We start from the raw sequence: 16,359 nt of genomic DNA on the forward strand, positions 1-16,359 counted from the left end.
CTCAGCTATAACTCTTTACATGAACCATTGTAATTATGTAACTTGATTAAAATGCTAGTACTAATCACAGTATTAGCAGGTGGCCACACTCTTACCGTAAATTATGAAGAATTATACAATTAAATTTGTTGAGTATATAGATGTATAACATAAGGTCCTGTGCAAAAGTCTTATGCAACCCTCATTACCTCCATGAAGGAGGTTATGTTTTTGTTTGTGTGTGTTTGTACGTGTTATTCTGTCTGTAAACACAACTGCTTGAAAAGTTTGAATGAATTCTGATAAAACTTTGTAAAGGTGTAGAGCGGGGTCATGTTAACAATTTTAATCTTGGCTTGCATCCACCAAGGTCTTCATGGTCAACTTAATGATTTATAGGTTGAAAATGGGCAAAAAGTCTTATAACTTAGAAACTATAACTCTCACAGCTGTGATGTCTACTCTCAGCAAAGTACTGTATAAGGATTTAAACCATCATGGATCTCTGACTTCTCCTTCAAGCTCAATAGATTTATCTGAAGGTTAGTGACAATAATGCTATAGAGACTATACTTTTTGACTGTAGTTGATTCATTTTCTTAGGACTTTGTTATGTACATAACAGGTTCGAAAGAAACAGTGACCTTTGAAATACATCATAATTTGAGTACATGTAGGATGTTCGTGAAGTTTTTGAAAACAGAACTTTTACTTACTGTTTATTTAGTACTTATTACTAAACATTTAAACAAATATTATTAAACAATGAAATGAGAACTACAATGTAATATATCCACATAAATAAAGAAATTATTATACTCAAACGATGTCAAGTATGTTAAAATAGGTTAGAACAGGACAAATAAGAAACGCCTGCACTTGCTTTTACTGTAGTAGAAACTTCTTCAAATTTCTTAGAAAGAACACAGAAGACAAAACAAATATTATTCCATTAAAAATGAATAAACACTGGTCTCTTGGTCTCTTTCTTGTTTCTATATAATTTGCTTCCAAGGAGCCAGACCTTCTTGTAACTTTTAAAGTGGTCTTGAGAAAAAGTTTTTCTTCTGGCAGATTCTCACTCATTTTCTGTAAAGTCCTTGTTCATGGCTATTTTCAAAGGGATGTTTTTTGTTTGTTAAGCCATTTAACATTGACTTATGAATCATTCAAGCATTAAAGAGAAGAGAGAGAAACCAGTATTTTATCTGCACATGACAGACAACTTGGCAAAGAAACCATTTTAAATAGTATCTTTGGGCACTTTATTATGGACAGGCTGTCAAATAAAACCTATCAAATCTTCCAATTTCTTTGGTTGAATCTGCCGTAGGAGCCAGCTCTAAAACACCAGAGAGGTTCTGTAATGGCTTGGGACTGCATTTCAGCCAATGATGTTCAGGATCTTGTCAAAATTGATGGAATTATGAAAAGCACTGTCAGATTTTGATCCACCAACAACACTATCAGTCATGGAGTGGCTCCCCCAAAGCCCAGAACTCAACATTACTGAAGTATTGCATGATCGTTTTGAAAAGAATGGAAGAAAAGGCAGCAGGCTTCCAAAGATGAGCTTTGGTATACTCTTTAAGAAGCTGGGAGAACTATTCCTGAAGACTACTTAAAGCAGTGGTGTCCAAACCCAGGCCTTGAGGGCCGGTGTCCTGCAGGTTTTAGATGTGTCCTTGATCATCACAGCTTATTTAAATGGTTAAATGACCAACATGTCTTGAAGTTCTCCAGAGGCCTGGTAATGAACTAATCATTTGATTCAGGTGTGTAGACCCAGGGTGAGATTTAAAACCTGTAGGACTCTGGCCTACAGAAGAAGAATAAAGGAAATCATAGCAATTACTGACTTTCAAGCTCATTGGAATTGTACAAACCCTTTTATCTTATATTCTCTGGAGTTTTCCAATTTCCCGTTGCACAGTATAAAGAAATCAGGGGTCTCTCAATACTTTTGCACAGTACTGTACAGTAAATGGCAATAAACACACTGTGTGTCAATTTTGTCCTGAACATTTTCTGTGTAAAACGACTCAGTGTCTTCCCACCCTCTGCTACCAATTGCTGACAGTGCCTAAAAATAATCATAAAAATGCAATAATGCTGATGCTGTAGTCTGGATTGGTGCTGCAAGATCAGCTCTCTGGCAGAAAAGCATGCTTTCAGTTAATGTTTTACTGATAAGTTCCATGTTAGACATGCTAATCAGCAACATGTTCTAATTGCAATGACAGAAACACAATTCTGTCACAACTGTGCAAAGTGATTGCTGGTGTCACTTACATACAAATAAAGACAGAGTCAATGTAGCAAAATTAACAAAACACTGTGAGTTAGATTAGTTGAATAAAACACGTCATTGTCTCCACTTGCCTTCAGAACCAGCCTCCACTTTCTCCCCCTTTCTTAAACCAACTGTGTGTGTAACTGTGTGTGTGTGTGTGTGAATAAGAAGGTTTCTCTGAAGTTGTGAGGACATATGAGAGGTATGCACTACCAGTTCCAGCTGGATCTGGCTGACACACCTGCTCCACCTCAGTAATCACTCACCTGGAGTACTTAAAGAGAGGTTCATTTATTTTTCCTTTGTCGGGTTTTTACAGTAGTACAAGCAGCAGCATGTTGGGCTCACTGTTTTTGAGCTTACCTTTGGGTGTCCTTGTGCTCTGTATCCCTCCTGTAAATCAGCCAAACTTGTCCTTGGAACTCCACTCACCTGAAAACCTGCATCTGTCTCCTGGATCTCCAGAAATCAGCTCCTAGGAAAACCTACCTACCACTGTTGTCTGTGTCATCGTTTCACCCATTAACCCCTATTTTTTGTGGCAATAAGCTATAATACATACAGTACATAAATAAAACAGTCATTTACATGTAACAAAAGATTAGCTACTCATTTTTATATATCATTTGGCCTCCTGCAGATGTTTTTTGAAGATGAACCTCTTGTCCTGGAACACCCTGTATTATAATAACTAGCTTGTAGAATTGCTGAGCTCTATTTCTGTTGCATCAAACTTGGATGCTTTGAAGATATAACAGGTTAAATGACATCATTGTCACTGTCGCTGTGTTTTATTTGTTCTTTAAAGTTTGTAATGTAAAATATACTAACATTTACTACCAGTATAGCGTAATGATGCCGCAGTGGACCAGGGGAGTGGTTGTTACCATCATTGTCAACAAAGATCTATCCAGTATAAATCAGTATCATATTCACGACCAAGTTACTGTATTATGTTTAAGTCACATACAACCATGTGATTTAATGTAATTTAAGAAAAGGCTTCAAGTAAAATCAACCAAGCCAAACTAAAACTGACTTTATGGTTTAAACAAATTATGTCTTTTTCTTGGTTTGAACTTTGTTGGAAACATATGAGAGAATGCAAGCAGAAGCTATGTGAACAGCTAGCACACAGTGAGGGTGACATAGTGTAAAGATAGACAGGACCCACTGCAGAGACTGGTCATACGGATTCTTTAGCCTCTTTTAATTCAGTCAAGATGTAGATAACATGGTGATGTATTATCGTCTAAACTCCTCAGTCATGACCCCAAGGCAGGAGAGAGGGTTCATATCACAGACAGTTTAGAAATTCTGTAATTTGACAGATTCAAATTACTGTTGTTATGTATGTAATAACTGTTGTTATTACATGATAATGTTGTCCTTTGTATAATGTACAACCAATGATGCCAGAAGTCCCCTAGTCTGTGATACTGTCATCATTTTCTTACAGTATGTCTTAGCTGTAACTCTCTAGGTTCTTATCTTATTCAGGGTTAGGTAAATATGGGTCCAATGTTTTGATGCATGTCTGTTATAGCCTGTCACATGCAAACACACACAACCTCACACGCCAGCATAGCACAGAAAACTTTACAGTAAACAGTGGGTGATCGTCAAGGTGCTTCACCCAGCTATACTCTGTACTGAGTATTACTTCATGCTGTATGTATATCTGAGTTCTGATGTCTGTTTAGTTTCTGTGAAGTTTTGGATACCTTGTAGAGCACTGTACTGTTCTAGTGGTCATTTTGATTTCTTGGTTTTTATTAAATTTCAGTTTCTATTTTCAGCTCCTTCTTTCTGGTGTGTCTGATTCTCTCAGTGTTTGCCTGGCTTCATCTCCCTCTGTCTCATCTTTCTGCTTATTCCTCTGTTACTGATGTCTAGAGTCTTCTTGTCTCTGTGTTTAGCATTGGCCTTTTTGTTGCTTTCTGTTTTAATTGAAGGCTAATTTTCTTTTTGTGAATGTTCTCACCTGTTTTATTCATGTTCACTTGTGTGCTGCTCCCCTGTTTCTGGAATTTTAAAAAAAAAAAGTGTTCAGAGAGTGAATATATTTATATATAGCTCAAAAAATGAACATTACAGCTCACCTTTAGTTTAAATAGTTTTGCCTCCAGTCTTTGGAGCCTTACCTCTATACTCTACTCTACAATAAGGGTAAACATGAACTGATACTATTTGCCCAGCATCAGCTGTGCAAGGTTCCAGCCCCTACAACTAACACGATGCTGGTGCAGAACCTGTTCCATCGAGAACCAGCTACAATTCCACAGATTTGAGAGGCGATAATAAGTAGAATTCTTAGCACAAGCAGCTAAATTCCATGAGGAGCAAGTCACGATGGACAGAATCTGTGAAATACTGCGTACTGCTGCATAAAAGTCTAGTAAAAGATAAATGAGAGTTATTCTGATCTGTCTGTCATGCAAAGCTAAGCAGGTAGGATCCAAGGATAAAAATATAAATATGTATAAAATGTATTCGACTTTTCTCAAGCAGGTTTTGTATTTTGCAAAAAGTCCAAATCTAAAAAGTGGGAAAACAGTGATATTAGATTTGTTATTATTCACTCATAAAAATCACATGCAAAAACGAAACTTTCAAGAGATTACTAACTAAACTAAAGTAATCAAATAAACCTGTGTGCCCAGATATTTAAATGACATTACTGTCACGGTCCCCGTGCCTCACCGGCTGATTCCGTGTTAGGCAACATGTGTTTTGTTCTTGTGCTCTCTCTCTCCCTCTTTCCCCGGCCACAGCGGTGCTCACTGTGGGCTCCGCCCCTGGCCCACACACCTGTGCTCATCATCACACCTGGCGCTGGTTACTACAATCAGAAGGGCTTTTTAAGATGGCAGACCTACACTACTCGTCGCTGGAACGTTGAGTCACCTGCGTTAGTGCTTCAGCAATCTGCCTAGTCTGTGAGTTTCCTTGTGATCTAGTGCTAATTGATTTTCTGTGTGTGTGTAGAGATTCCCCGGACCCGTCCTTGTACCCTGAGTGGCGAGAGGAGCGACTGGAGTGGAAAAGAGTGGGATTGTTGGTTGAAAGAGCAGAGTGTGGTTTTGGACCCTTCCCCCTGGAGCCCCGGACCCCTTCCCGAGCACCTTGTATATATATAATCACCCGGTGACACCACTGTAAATAAACGCACTATCAGTTTCTGCAAAGGTCTCCTGTTCTGCGCCTGAGTCCGTTTACAAAACCGTGTCAATTACTCAATTTTTTAAAAATGTAAACGTCAATATTCAGTGAGAACAAACCTGTGCTGACTACGATAACCTCGATGGCAACAGCAGTTTAGATCTTTTTCAGTGGTTTTGCAGGCATATCTCTAGATATTACTTGCTTCAGGAAAATCAATCAGCAGCTAACATTAGAAAGAACTGTATCACATCCCCTGTTTGCCAGTAAAGGTCAGCCGAGTGAAATTACGTTAGACTACAATGTTAACCATGCTCAAAATGAATTTGCTGGATTGTAAAATCGGAATTAGCTGCTGCTGGTTGTTTCTAAAGCAAATTGTCAATTTCAGAACAATATCCTGCTGAAAGAAATTTTCATTCTGTATGTGATGCGGTGATTTTCTCCGACTCCTGTGAGCCCGGTGCAAAGCTGTGAGAAAAGAGCGAGTCCATTTATTTGTTAAGGCAATTGATTTCTCCAAAGAACAAGAATAGATATGAGCGGTGACACACACTGAGAAATCACTCAGGCTCTCTATGAGGGCATTCATGTTGTCTGCCCTTTGCTTTGGTGATAAATCCCAAACGGGTATTTAAGCTTCATGTGGGAATTCGGTTTCTTTCTTTATTTCTAACAGAACTGGACTGCCTGGAGAAAAATGAAGAAGCACGACAAACAAATCTGTGCTATGCTTTTTTAATGCAGAGAAATAAGTCTGATTAGTCTGATCCACACTCTCCTTTTTGTTCACTCTCAGTTTGTTTCAGCAGGCATGCGGTGATGTAAGTTAACTTCAGATAAAATATTGTAAACAAATATGTACACATGGTAATATAGCTGTCTAAAACCATTCTTTCAATAAATGTAAAGTTACTGTAAACATGCACTCTTTCATCACTGAGCTCTCTCTGCACCCAGGCTCCACTCGCTCCGATTAAAGGATAACGATATGCTGTTATGACATCGCCACAGTATTGTACTATTTACCAGTTAGGCTAAATGGCTTTATATTTGAATGACATGATGAACCTGAACTCCGCCCAGCGTCCTGAATGATGCTGATCACATTTGGGTGGGGTTTGGCTGGACATCTTGTGTGTTTTCATGGGGCCTGGGTGCGAGAGCGAAGACTCGGCGTGCTTTTAAAGGGAACCAGAGTACAAAGGCATGAATGCCTGACCCTACGGCGGAGCTCAGTTTGCACCATCAGAGCGTCTCTGCAGTCATATCAGTTCGGACAGTTTACTACAAACTCACCTCTTGTTTAGCTTTAACACATACACATTTACACTCTCTGAGAGGTGTACATTACTTGTTTGGGATGACATTTTTAGTCATTTTTCTTGAGATTTAGATCAGTGTTTCAAACAGAATAATCTCATTCAAGGTCCACATGTCACCTTTATATGCTGGATTTTTGTGGTCGATCCCTATTTTTCAAAAAGAAAAGAAAAGAAAAGAAAAGCATGAAGTGATTGGAATAATTTACACATTCATAAATTTGGTATTAGTCTGCACCTTAATCGTCAACGCTCAAATGTCTCCACAAGTATTTGATCCACTGCCCTTACAATTTCAGTTCACGGTTGCACGCTTTTCTGTCTATTTGCTATGTTATCAGTAACCAGCATGGACACTGCTTTCTAGGCTAAATTTGGTCTTGAAACAATGTATCTTTAAATTTGGTTGAAAAGTGAAAAGACCTTTGAAGACTATATAAAAATCCTTGTTGGCTGCAACTAGGTCCAGGTTAAAGACCAAAGGTTACTGTGCTTTCCAGATTGTTTATTTTAATTTGGTGTATACCTGCTTCTGTATTGTAAAGCACTTTGTGAAGCACTATATAAATAAACCTTATTTACTTCTTACTAAAAAAGTAAATTCAATTAACTTTTAGTTCACTTCAGTATTGTTTATATAGCACCATTTCCCATTAACAGTCATCTGAGTAAGTAAAGTCCCTAGAATATCAGAGAGAGAACCTCAACAATCAGCTTATCGCATAAGAGCAAGCACCTGGTGACCAGTAGACACAGGCTCAGGGAGAGGCTGGTATCTGCCTCACCTGGTTGGGTGGAGAGAGCAAAGGGAAGAGGGAAAAATGAGTATAGAGAGAGCACTAAAAGCAAACAGGATAAAACACAAACCTCAGAGGGCAGACAGAAAGCTAATGACATGCCGTGGTTGCATATAAACACACAGAGAGGGAAAAGATGGAGAGAAGGAGATGGGAAGTCACCAAGCAGGCTAAGCGTCAAAGGTCTGCATTAAAGACCCAAAGCCATGTGTGATTTCTTTCTCCAATACAATATTCGGTTGAGATTTGATTTGATTGTGAAATGATTATAATCACACAGGTACACAGACTCTTATTATTCACGAGTTGCAACTTTTTAAATGTAAAATGTTTTTGCCGTTTATAGATGTCTACATGAGAATTATGTTATTGTTGAATTTTGTGTTGCATGGTGAGCTTATTTCTACCAGCTTTCACACAATCAAAGGTTATTGTTTCCATTGCTAGTCTGACAGCGTGAAAGTTGTGGGTTTGAAGATAATTCGTTCATTTTTTGACCACATTTATTAGCAAGGAGGCTTTTTATATGCTGTTTTCACCTTTCAACCAAATCTCAACATTGTTTAGACTTCTAGCAAAGACTTCTTTTCAGTGTCTTGTTAATGAGTAACTTGCTGGATGATTCTGATTTGGGAAATGCTTATTGATTGGATTCCCATAAAAGTTTTGGTCTCCCATCTAGGGGCCGTTTCTAGGCTGAAAAGAAGTATCTACTCTGTTGAAGTTACTTCTGACAACCCTAAAAACTGTTGGCTGGGGCTCAATATGGTTGCTCAGCAGAATTGCTCACAGACCCTGGCTGACAAACCCAGACAGAGCAGCTATCCCTACATTGATGTTTTGGCACACTGGCAAGTCAAGTCAAAGCTGGTGCAAAATGATTCACTCACTTTTAAGTTGTGTCGATCCTTGACCACAATGGAAACAGACTGGCTGAAAGTACCATTAGTTGGCTGTTCAGGTAAGCATTTGCACCACTTACTTATTGCTCTGAGCTTCTGCAGCTGAGATGTAGCTGCTAGCATGACTACAGATATGTTTGTAGCATAGGCTGTGTATAAAAGATGCTCTTGTCAGCCATTAGTTACTAAAGTGAGCTTTTTAATCTTGTGGTTTTGAATCAGGAAGTGAAGGCAAAGGGTGGATCTGAATGAGGAGCTGAGCTGCAATCCAATTTGTTATTCACATGTTCTTTTTTACTCTAATGAGAAAAAAATTACAAAATGAACATCATGGTGTATTTAAAAAGACTTTTGTCTATCAACTGTGACCATAACTTCATCAGGAAAAGGTTATCCCTTGTCACAAATCACGGGGACTGAGGGCAGTTTTCTCATAGACTTCAGTACAACCAGAAGTCTTTTTAAGCCAGAGGAGTCGCCCCCTGCTGGACACCATACCAAATTAAGGTTTAAGGCACTTTGGCACAGACTTCACTTGTCAGACCCGGAGGCTACGTTCATCTTCTATATACTACAGTTTCCTTTGATTTATTTGCTGAAACCCTTCTGTAAATATATCCTGAATAAACTAACATTATTCATTTAGATTTATTGATCTGTAGTATCTTATTGCTATCTCATTCCAGTGTTTTTCTCTAATTTTTCTATGTAACTTTGCACTGTCCACTGCTGTAACAAAACAAATTTCCCACGCGTGGGACTAATAAAGGTTATCTTATCTTATCTTACTCTGATATGCAATCAGCTTTCATTGCACGGGTGTTGATATAAGATTATTGTAAAAGCTCTGCAAACTAAGTATTTGAACCATGAGATCGTTTTGCCATGAATGGTGCAAAATCGAAAATTTTCCCCGTTCTTTACTCACTGTGTACAAGACCACCTAGGAAGTGAAGGTGACAGGACAGTAGATTCAAATGTAACGATCTGCATCAGTGTAGAAAACTGTCTTCAGAGAACAACTGCAGCAGCTCTGCATGGTGAAGAACACTGATCTGAGCCTCTCTAAGCTAAAAATTCCACATTATTAACAATGATATATTAAAAACACATTTGTGTGTATAGTATACATGACCTACACCTACTTTCCAGAAATATACATACAGTTTGTCTGCACATAAATTATAATATACTTTGCCGTATTTGTTGGCACAGTAATATGGTTACATTCTTTAAACAATGAAATCGTCTCAGGTGAAACACACGGCCTTCTGTTTTGACAAATGATGAATCACACCACATGGCACCTTGCAGTAGTGCCCTACTGGCACTGGGATATGCACTCTGACAGCTCACTTGACATTGTGAATTGATGTTTGACATGTTATTAAGGGTAAGGTTTCAGTGAAGGAGAGATAGACCCTCCCTGAAATAGAAGGATAAATTTAGTCCTCTTGTCAATGCTCTGGTAAATAAAAACCCCAGGGGCCCTGCTCTTATGCCCTTGAGGGGATTTATCCCAGTCCTCTAGAAGCATGCACAGTGGCTGCTGTTGATTTGATCTTTATCTTAGTGATGGTGTGCAGCCACAGATGACAAATGAGCTCCTTGAGAAAGCAAAGATGAACTAGAGTGTCTCTAAGCTCTACTTTTAGTCTAGTCTCTAGTTGGTTTATATGGAGACGGCCTGAAGTCTACTTCCAGATCGTCTGCACATCTGCGTCTTCTGTAGGATTTTGGTTTGTAGGCCAGTCATGCTAAGAGGCTGAGCTCCCTGCATGTTTCCACCTATTCCAGACCACTGTTACGCCTCAATGCGAACAATCCACAAACAAAATAAGTCAATAATGAATGAGGCTTTTCCACTCCTCTCCTTTCCTTGGCTGTACTGTGTTGCCAGTCTGTGGGGACATCCTGGAGTGCGAGCTCTTACAAGCAACCGCTGTTTCATTATTCATAACAAAGAGGTGGATCTTCCTCTATTTACTCACTGACCTTGTAAACAGCCACAGCTACTGCCATACCATTCTTACTTTAACCCTGTTTCTCACTGTAGTAGTTTTTCTCATCATACCAGCTGGTTCCTTTACACCCTCCATCCTCCATCCCCACACAATTACTTCCTTTATTTCTTTTCTGAGCTGTGCAGAAATCCTGGCAGCCAAAGTTGTGTTTAGGAGGCAGTGCAGTACTGGTATATGGCTGAGTTTGTTGAGCAGGGGGTGGTTTAGACTGAGAGACTTAGAAATTTTAAAAGAAGCTGAGACTAAACCCATATTTAAAAGTTTGAGACAAGACTTGGAGGATGATTGTTACACAGGAGTAGGTCGGTACTATATACTGAGAGTCCTCTCGTTTTGTTAGCCATCAGTACAGGTTACTTTGGGAATCAATTGTCTGTAGGCATCCCAACATGAGGAATTTTCCACTTGTCCGTATGATATTCCTGTGTTCAACCTGTGTGCAGTGTACCAGTTGGCCCATTTTGCTGCCTGTACAGTGGGCGTGTGTGTATATATGTACTGTATATGTGTGTGTGTGTCTGTTTTTTTCGTTTGTGTAAATGCTTATGTTCTAATCACGGCTCCGGTTGCGTTTCTTGAAGAAGAAGAAAGGCGTCTTTTGAGGTGGGCCCAGTAAAATGGGCACCTGGTTCTTGTGCGTGATCCTGACCTGCAAAAATCACAGAGAAAGAAATTATAATCTATATGGAGGTCAATGTCTTTGATTTGTTTACCAGGATTTATCTGGTACAGTCATTTCCTGGCTTTTCACACAGACAAATTACTGTGACCTTGCAAATAACTCATATAACACAACAAAGCTCTGTATTTTTCCCTTCGCTGAAGGTCTGCTAAGAAATAAAATGAAAATGTCTGAAATGCTGAGAGAATGAACTGACAGTAATTTACTTCCTCTTGCTGAGATGTTTGATGGCACGACAGCATTGGAGATTGGGCGTAAGCAGAGGAGGAAGTGGACAGAGCTGGTACACCGCAAGTTTACTTGATCAGTTTTAGGGATAAATGCCCGTTCACTGAGATACCAGAGAATCTTTAAAAGACCCTAAACTACATCCAGAGAAACACAGTGAAAGTCAAATCTGGTGTAGTGTTTAGTGTGAACATGATAAAGTCAGTTCAACCAACACATTCTCACCTGGAACTTTGGAATTGTGGTCAGAAGTTCAAAAAGACAGAATTATACACTCAGATAGTTTAATTAGTGGTTCTGCAGTATGTTTTAACTTGATTCTGTTTGGCTACACCTGCCACAGCATAAGAAAGATTTGGATTGACTGGGATGATGGGAAAGTCCAAAGAACTCATTGAAAATGTAAGAAATATTGCAGAATTCCACAAGTTAGAAAGCTCTCTTGGAGCCATTTATTACCAACTCTAGATTTTATTAACATCAGATCAAATTGTATGTAAGTACAAGTTATTTAGATTTGTCACCACTTTGACAAGAAGACCTGAACCGTCACCCTCAGATGATCTACAGGAACAAGCCAGGAACCACCGAGGCTCAAACCTGCCATGAACTGAAAGCTGCTGGAACACTTGCATCACTGTCCACAGTGAAGCGTGTTTTACGTCAGACGAGACAAAGATTTAGCCATTTGGCCACATTGATGAGGTAAATTTGAATAAGTAATGGTACTGCCAGTGGTACTAGTACATTGCACAAAGTAATGAAGAAGGAGGAATACCTCCAAATTCTTTAAATCCACCTCAGTCAGCAGCTTGGCAGCTGAAACTTGGACACAAGTGGGTGTTTTGACAGAACAATGATTTCAAACACACATCTAAACTGGTTTTATCACCTCGCTAGAACGTGGGCTGGTTCACCAACCACACTTGCTCTAACTTCATTCCCACCACAGCAGTTAGATTACTGTCATGCTTTGTGTCTTTGCGCGTCACCTGACTGGCATGAGGCCCGACCAGAACAGTCACAGATCCACAAAATAACTGCACTATGCCTGCTGTGCCTGCCAGGTACAAACTCAGTCATTGGGGGCTGGGCTGTATTTCTCCCTCCAGAAAGCACCGAGGCTCAGGCCTGCCATGAACTGGAAACTGCTGGGACACTAGCATCACTGTCCACAGTGAAGCGTGTTTTACATCAGATAAGACAAAGATTTAGCCATTTGTATATTTGGAGAGCTAAAGATGAGGCTTTCGAACCTTAGAACACTGTACCAGCTGTCAACCATGGAGCCACATATTGAAGGTGGTATGTACTCTATTGCTGTTGTTGTTTGATTTAGTTTGACATATGTAAAAGTCTACACAACAGCAAGATAGAGCAAAAATAATATTATCTTTGCTAGATTTGTCATGGTCAGCCGCCCGGTGTCCGAGGAGCTGATGGGATGCCCACGCCCACGGGTGTGGCTATCGACTCCACACCTGCATCCCATTCCAGACAGTGTTGGTCAAGTCACTTGAAAAAAGTAATCAGTTACTTCCCCCAAAAAGTAACCCCGCTCAGCCAGCTGCTCCACGCCAGTCCGTTAGTCACCTTTCAGCGGTAACTTGGCTCCCACGTGAAGGTGGTTGTGAAATTCTGATTGCTCTGAACAACGCTAATCCTTTCATTGTGTGCTCAGGTAACTGTTCGGCGTGTTTTGAGCCTTCACCTGCCTGTCCTCCTGCCCGCCTGGAGTTCGGATCACCACCGGTCATCATCTCCTCTGTTTCCCTGGAGCTCTCCTGCGGACCCTCACCCCTCCCCCCGGTTCCCACGGCCCGGCCCTGATCGTAAGATTAATAACTCTACCCCCCGTATGCTGTTATTCCCCCGCTCCCCAGTAACTCTCTTCCTCTTTCTGTTGCAGCCTCCCATGCTCCTGATTATGGCATTCCCGAGTTGCTTATCTCCCGGTCCCTTGGTTTCCCATTTACTCGGCGTGTTTTCCTTTGACCCTTCCGCGACGCCCTTAGTTAGAAATAAAGTTTATTTTGTATGCACCTTGGTGTATTGTCTCTGCTTCTGGGTCCAGCTTGTGTGCTGAACTACAGTTCTTGACAGTACGGACTGGCCAGGATGGACCCAGCAGACCCAATACGCTCCGCAATTAACAAACAGGGCGCTATTTTTGGTCGACACGATCAGCTGCTCCAATCACTCCAGGACCAATACCAGGAGCTTAGTGACACTCAGGACGAACTGTGTGCCAAACAGCACGATCCTATGTACTGCAGCGTATCTTCTCCGCCGCTGGAACCCTTCCACGGAGAGCTAGACCTGTGTGGGGGGTTCCTTTTTCAATGCTCACTAATTTTTAGCCGTGCGCCGCACGCCTTCCCCACGGATGCTGCTAAGATTTCCCACTTTGTGGGGCTGCTGCGGGGATGAGCGTTAGCATGGGCTGAGGCTTATTTAACCTCTCACCCAATTCATCGTTGCGATTACGATGACTTTCTGGAGGAGTTCAAGGCGACCTTCTCGCCTCCAATCTCTGAGGACGCTGACGCACAGAAATTGCTGGCGCTTCGTCAGGGGCAGCACAGTGTAGCTGAGTATATAGTTGAATTTCGAACCAGGGTGGTTGCCGTGGGTTGGCCCGATTCGGCCCTCTGTGGGATCTTTTTACGCTCGCTGAACGATCAGATGAGAGACCAGCTTGCGTTCCACGAGGAAACAAAATCCTTCGAGGAACTGGCTTCCCGAAGGCTCAAGAGTTGGGAGTTCGCCTTGTAATCGGAAGGTTGCCGGTTCGAGCCCCGGCTTGGACAGTCTCGGTCATTGTGTCCTTGGGCAAGACACTTTACCCGTTGCCTACTGGTGGTGGTCAGAGGGCCCGGTGGCGCCAGTGTCCGGCAGCCTCGCCTCTGTCAGTGCACCCCAGGGTGGCTGTGGCTACAATGTAGCTTGCCATCACCAGTGTGTGAATGTGTGTGTGAATGGGTGGATGACTGGTTGTGTAAAGTGCTTTGGGGTCCTTAGGGACTAGAAAAGTGCTATACAAATACAGGCCATTTACCATTTACCATCCCTCGCCCGCAGGATTGATAGACGCCTGCGGGAGAGGGATGCCGAGCGGCGGCTTAAGCCATCAAGACCCGTATTACGCCCCGAGTTTTGCGTTTCGTCGTCCCTACCCGTGGCTGCGGGCGCTCGTTCTCCATCGCCTCCCCCACCCGAACCCATGCAAATCGGTTGCTCCCGGCTCTCACCGGAGGAAAGGGAACACCGTTTTCGGGCTGGGGACTGCCTGTACTGTGGGAAGCCTGGTCATCGCATCGCTGCTTGCCTGGTTTGCCCAAACGAGGAAGTCCGGGGATACGGGTGGGCAGCACTTTGAGCACAACTAGACCCCGATTGTTAATGTCTGTTACCATCGTGACCAACAGCAAGACTTTTACATGCTCTGCGCTGGTGGACTCCGGGGTGGAGCAGAACCTAATGGATGAGAAACTGGCAAGGGAGTTAGAGTTATCACTTACACCGCTTGAACCACCCATCCCCGCATCCACGTTGAATAATCAGGTGTTTGCTTTCATCACTCACCAAACCGCGCCAGTAAAGTTAGTCTTGTCAGGAAATCACGAGTTACTTTCCTTTTCTCACCTTCCCTTCCCCTGACACCCCGCTCATTCTAGTTTATCCCTGGTTACAGAGACATAATCCTCACATTGATTGGGCCGGGAAAAAGATCACCAGCTGGAGTCTGTTTTGCTTGGCGAACTGCTTGAGGTCAGCCGTTCTCCCTGCCACAGCAGAGCGAGCCCCACCCCCGTTGCAAGCACCAGACCTTTCCTCCATCCCTCTAGAGTATCATGATTTACAGCAGGTGTTCAATAAAGATAAGGCACGCTCACTACCACCTCACCGACCATACGATTGTGCCATTTACTTACTTCCGGGAGCCCCGCTGCCCTCTAGCAGACTGTACAACCTGTCTCGTCCCGAGAGAGAATCTATGGAGAACTACATCCAGGAATCGCTGGCAGCAGGAATAATCAGACCGTCTTCCTCTCCCGTCGCTGCGGGCTTCTTCTTTGTGGGAAAAAAAGACGGGTTGCTGCGGCCGTGCATCCATTACCGAGGTTTGAACGACATTACTGTAAAGAATAAATACCCTCTCCCACTAATCAACTCTGTTTTCGAATCACTCCAGGAAGCCACAGTTTTTACCAAGCTGGACCTGCAGAATTGGTGATGCCGTTCCGCTTAACTAACGCCCCAGCGGTTTTTCAGGCCCTAGTCAATGACGTGTTACGGGACTTCTTGAACGTGTTTGTTTTTGTGTATCTGGATGATATTTTGATTTTCTCCAGGACTCTCGAAGAGCATCACGTCCACGTAAGGAGTGTGTTACAGCGGCTGCTCGAGAACAGATTGTACGTCAAGGCAGAAAAATGTGAGTTCCACACCTCATCTATTTCCTACTTGGGCTACATTTTGGCAGGGGGACAGGTGAAGACCGACCCAGTAAAGGTCAAGGCGGTGCTGGAATGGCCGGTCCCAGAGTCACGGAAGAAGCTCCAACGCTTCCTCGGGTTTGCGAACTTTTACCACTGCTTCATTCGGAACTACAGCCAAGTGGCCGCGCCTCTCACCCAGCTCACCTCATCTAAGGTACCTTTCACCTGGCCCCCAGAAGCTCACGCAGCTTTTGTTAAGTTGAAGCAATTGTTTACATCCGCACCCATTCTAACCCATCCTGACACTTCTAAGCAGTTTATCGTAGAGGTTGACGCGTCTGACGCCGGAGTTGGAGCAGTTCTCTCCCAGAGGTCCGGGCCACAAGGTAAGCTCCAGCCATGCGCCTACTTCTTGCGCGGACTCACCCCCATGGAGAGAAACTATGACGTCGGCAACAGGGAGCTCCTGGCTATAAAACTTGCCTTAGAGGAATGGCGCCACTGGCTGGAGGGGGCTGAACAGCCTTT

At 42.4% G+C, this 16,359-nt stretch overlaps 1 protein-coding gene across 1 annotated transcript in view; it reads right to left on the reverse strand.

Moving 5' to 3' along the window:
* Window positions 1–6,156: 6,156 nt before the first annotated feature.
* LOC116326808 (diacylglycerol kinase beta) overlaps window positions 6,157–16,359 on the reverse strand; it is a 141,794-nt gene continuing 131,591 nt past the window's right edge. The window contains exon 27 of the mRNA XM_039600255.1: window positions 6,157–11,128. Coding sequence (XP_039456189.1) covers window positions 11,030–11,128 — 99 coding nt within the window. The 3' untranslated portion in view covers window positions 6,157–11,029. The remainder of the gene's footprint in view (window positions 11,129–16,359) is intronic.

This window comes from Oreochromis aureus, linkage group 16 (assembly GCF_013358895.1).
Source record: "Oreochromis aureus strain Israel breed Guangdong linkage group 16, ZZ_aureus, whole genome shotgun sequence".
Taxonomy (NCBI): Eukaryota; Metazoa; Chordata; class Actinopteri; order Cichliformes; family Cichlidae; genus Oreochromis; species Oreochromis aureus.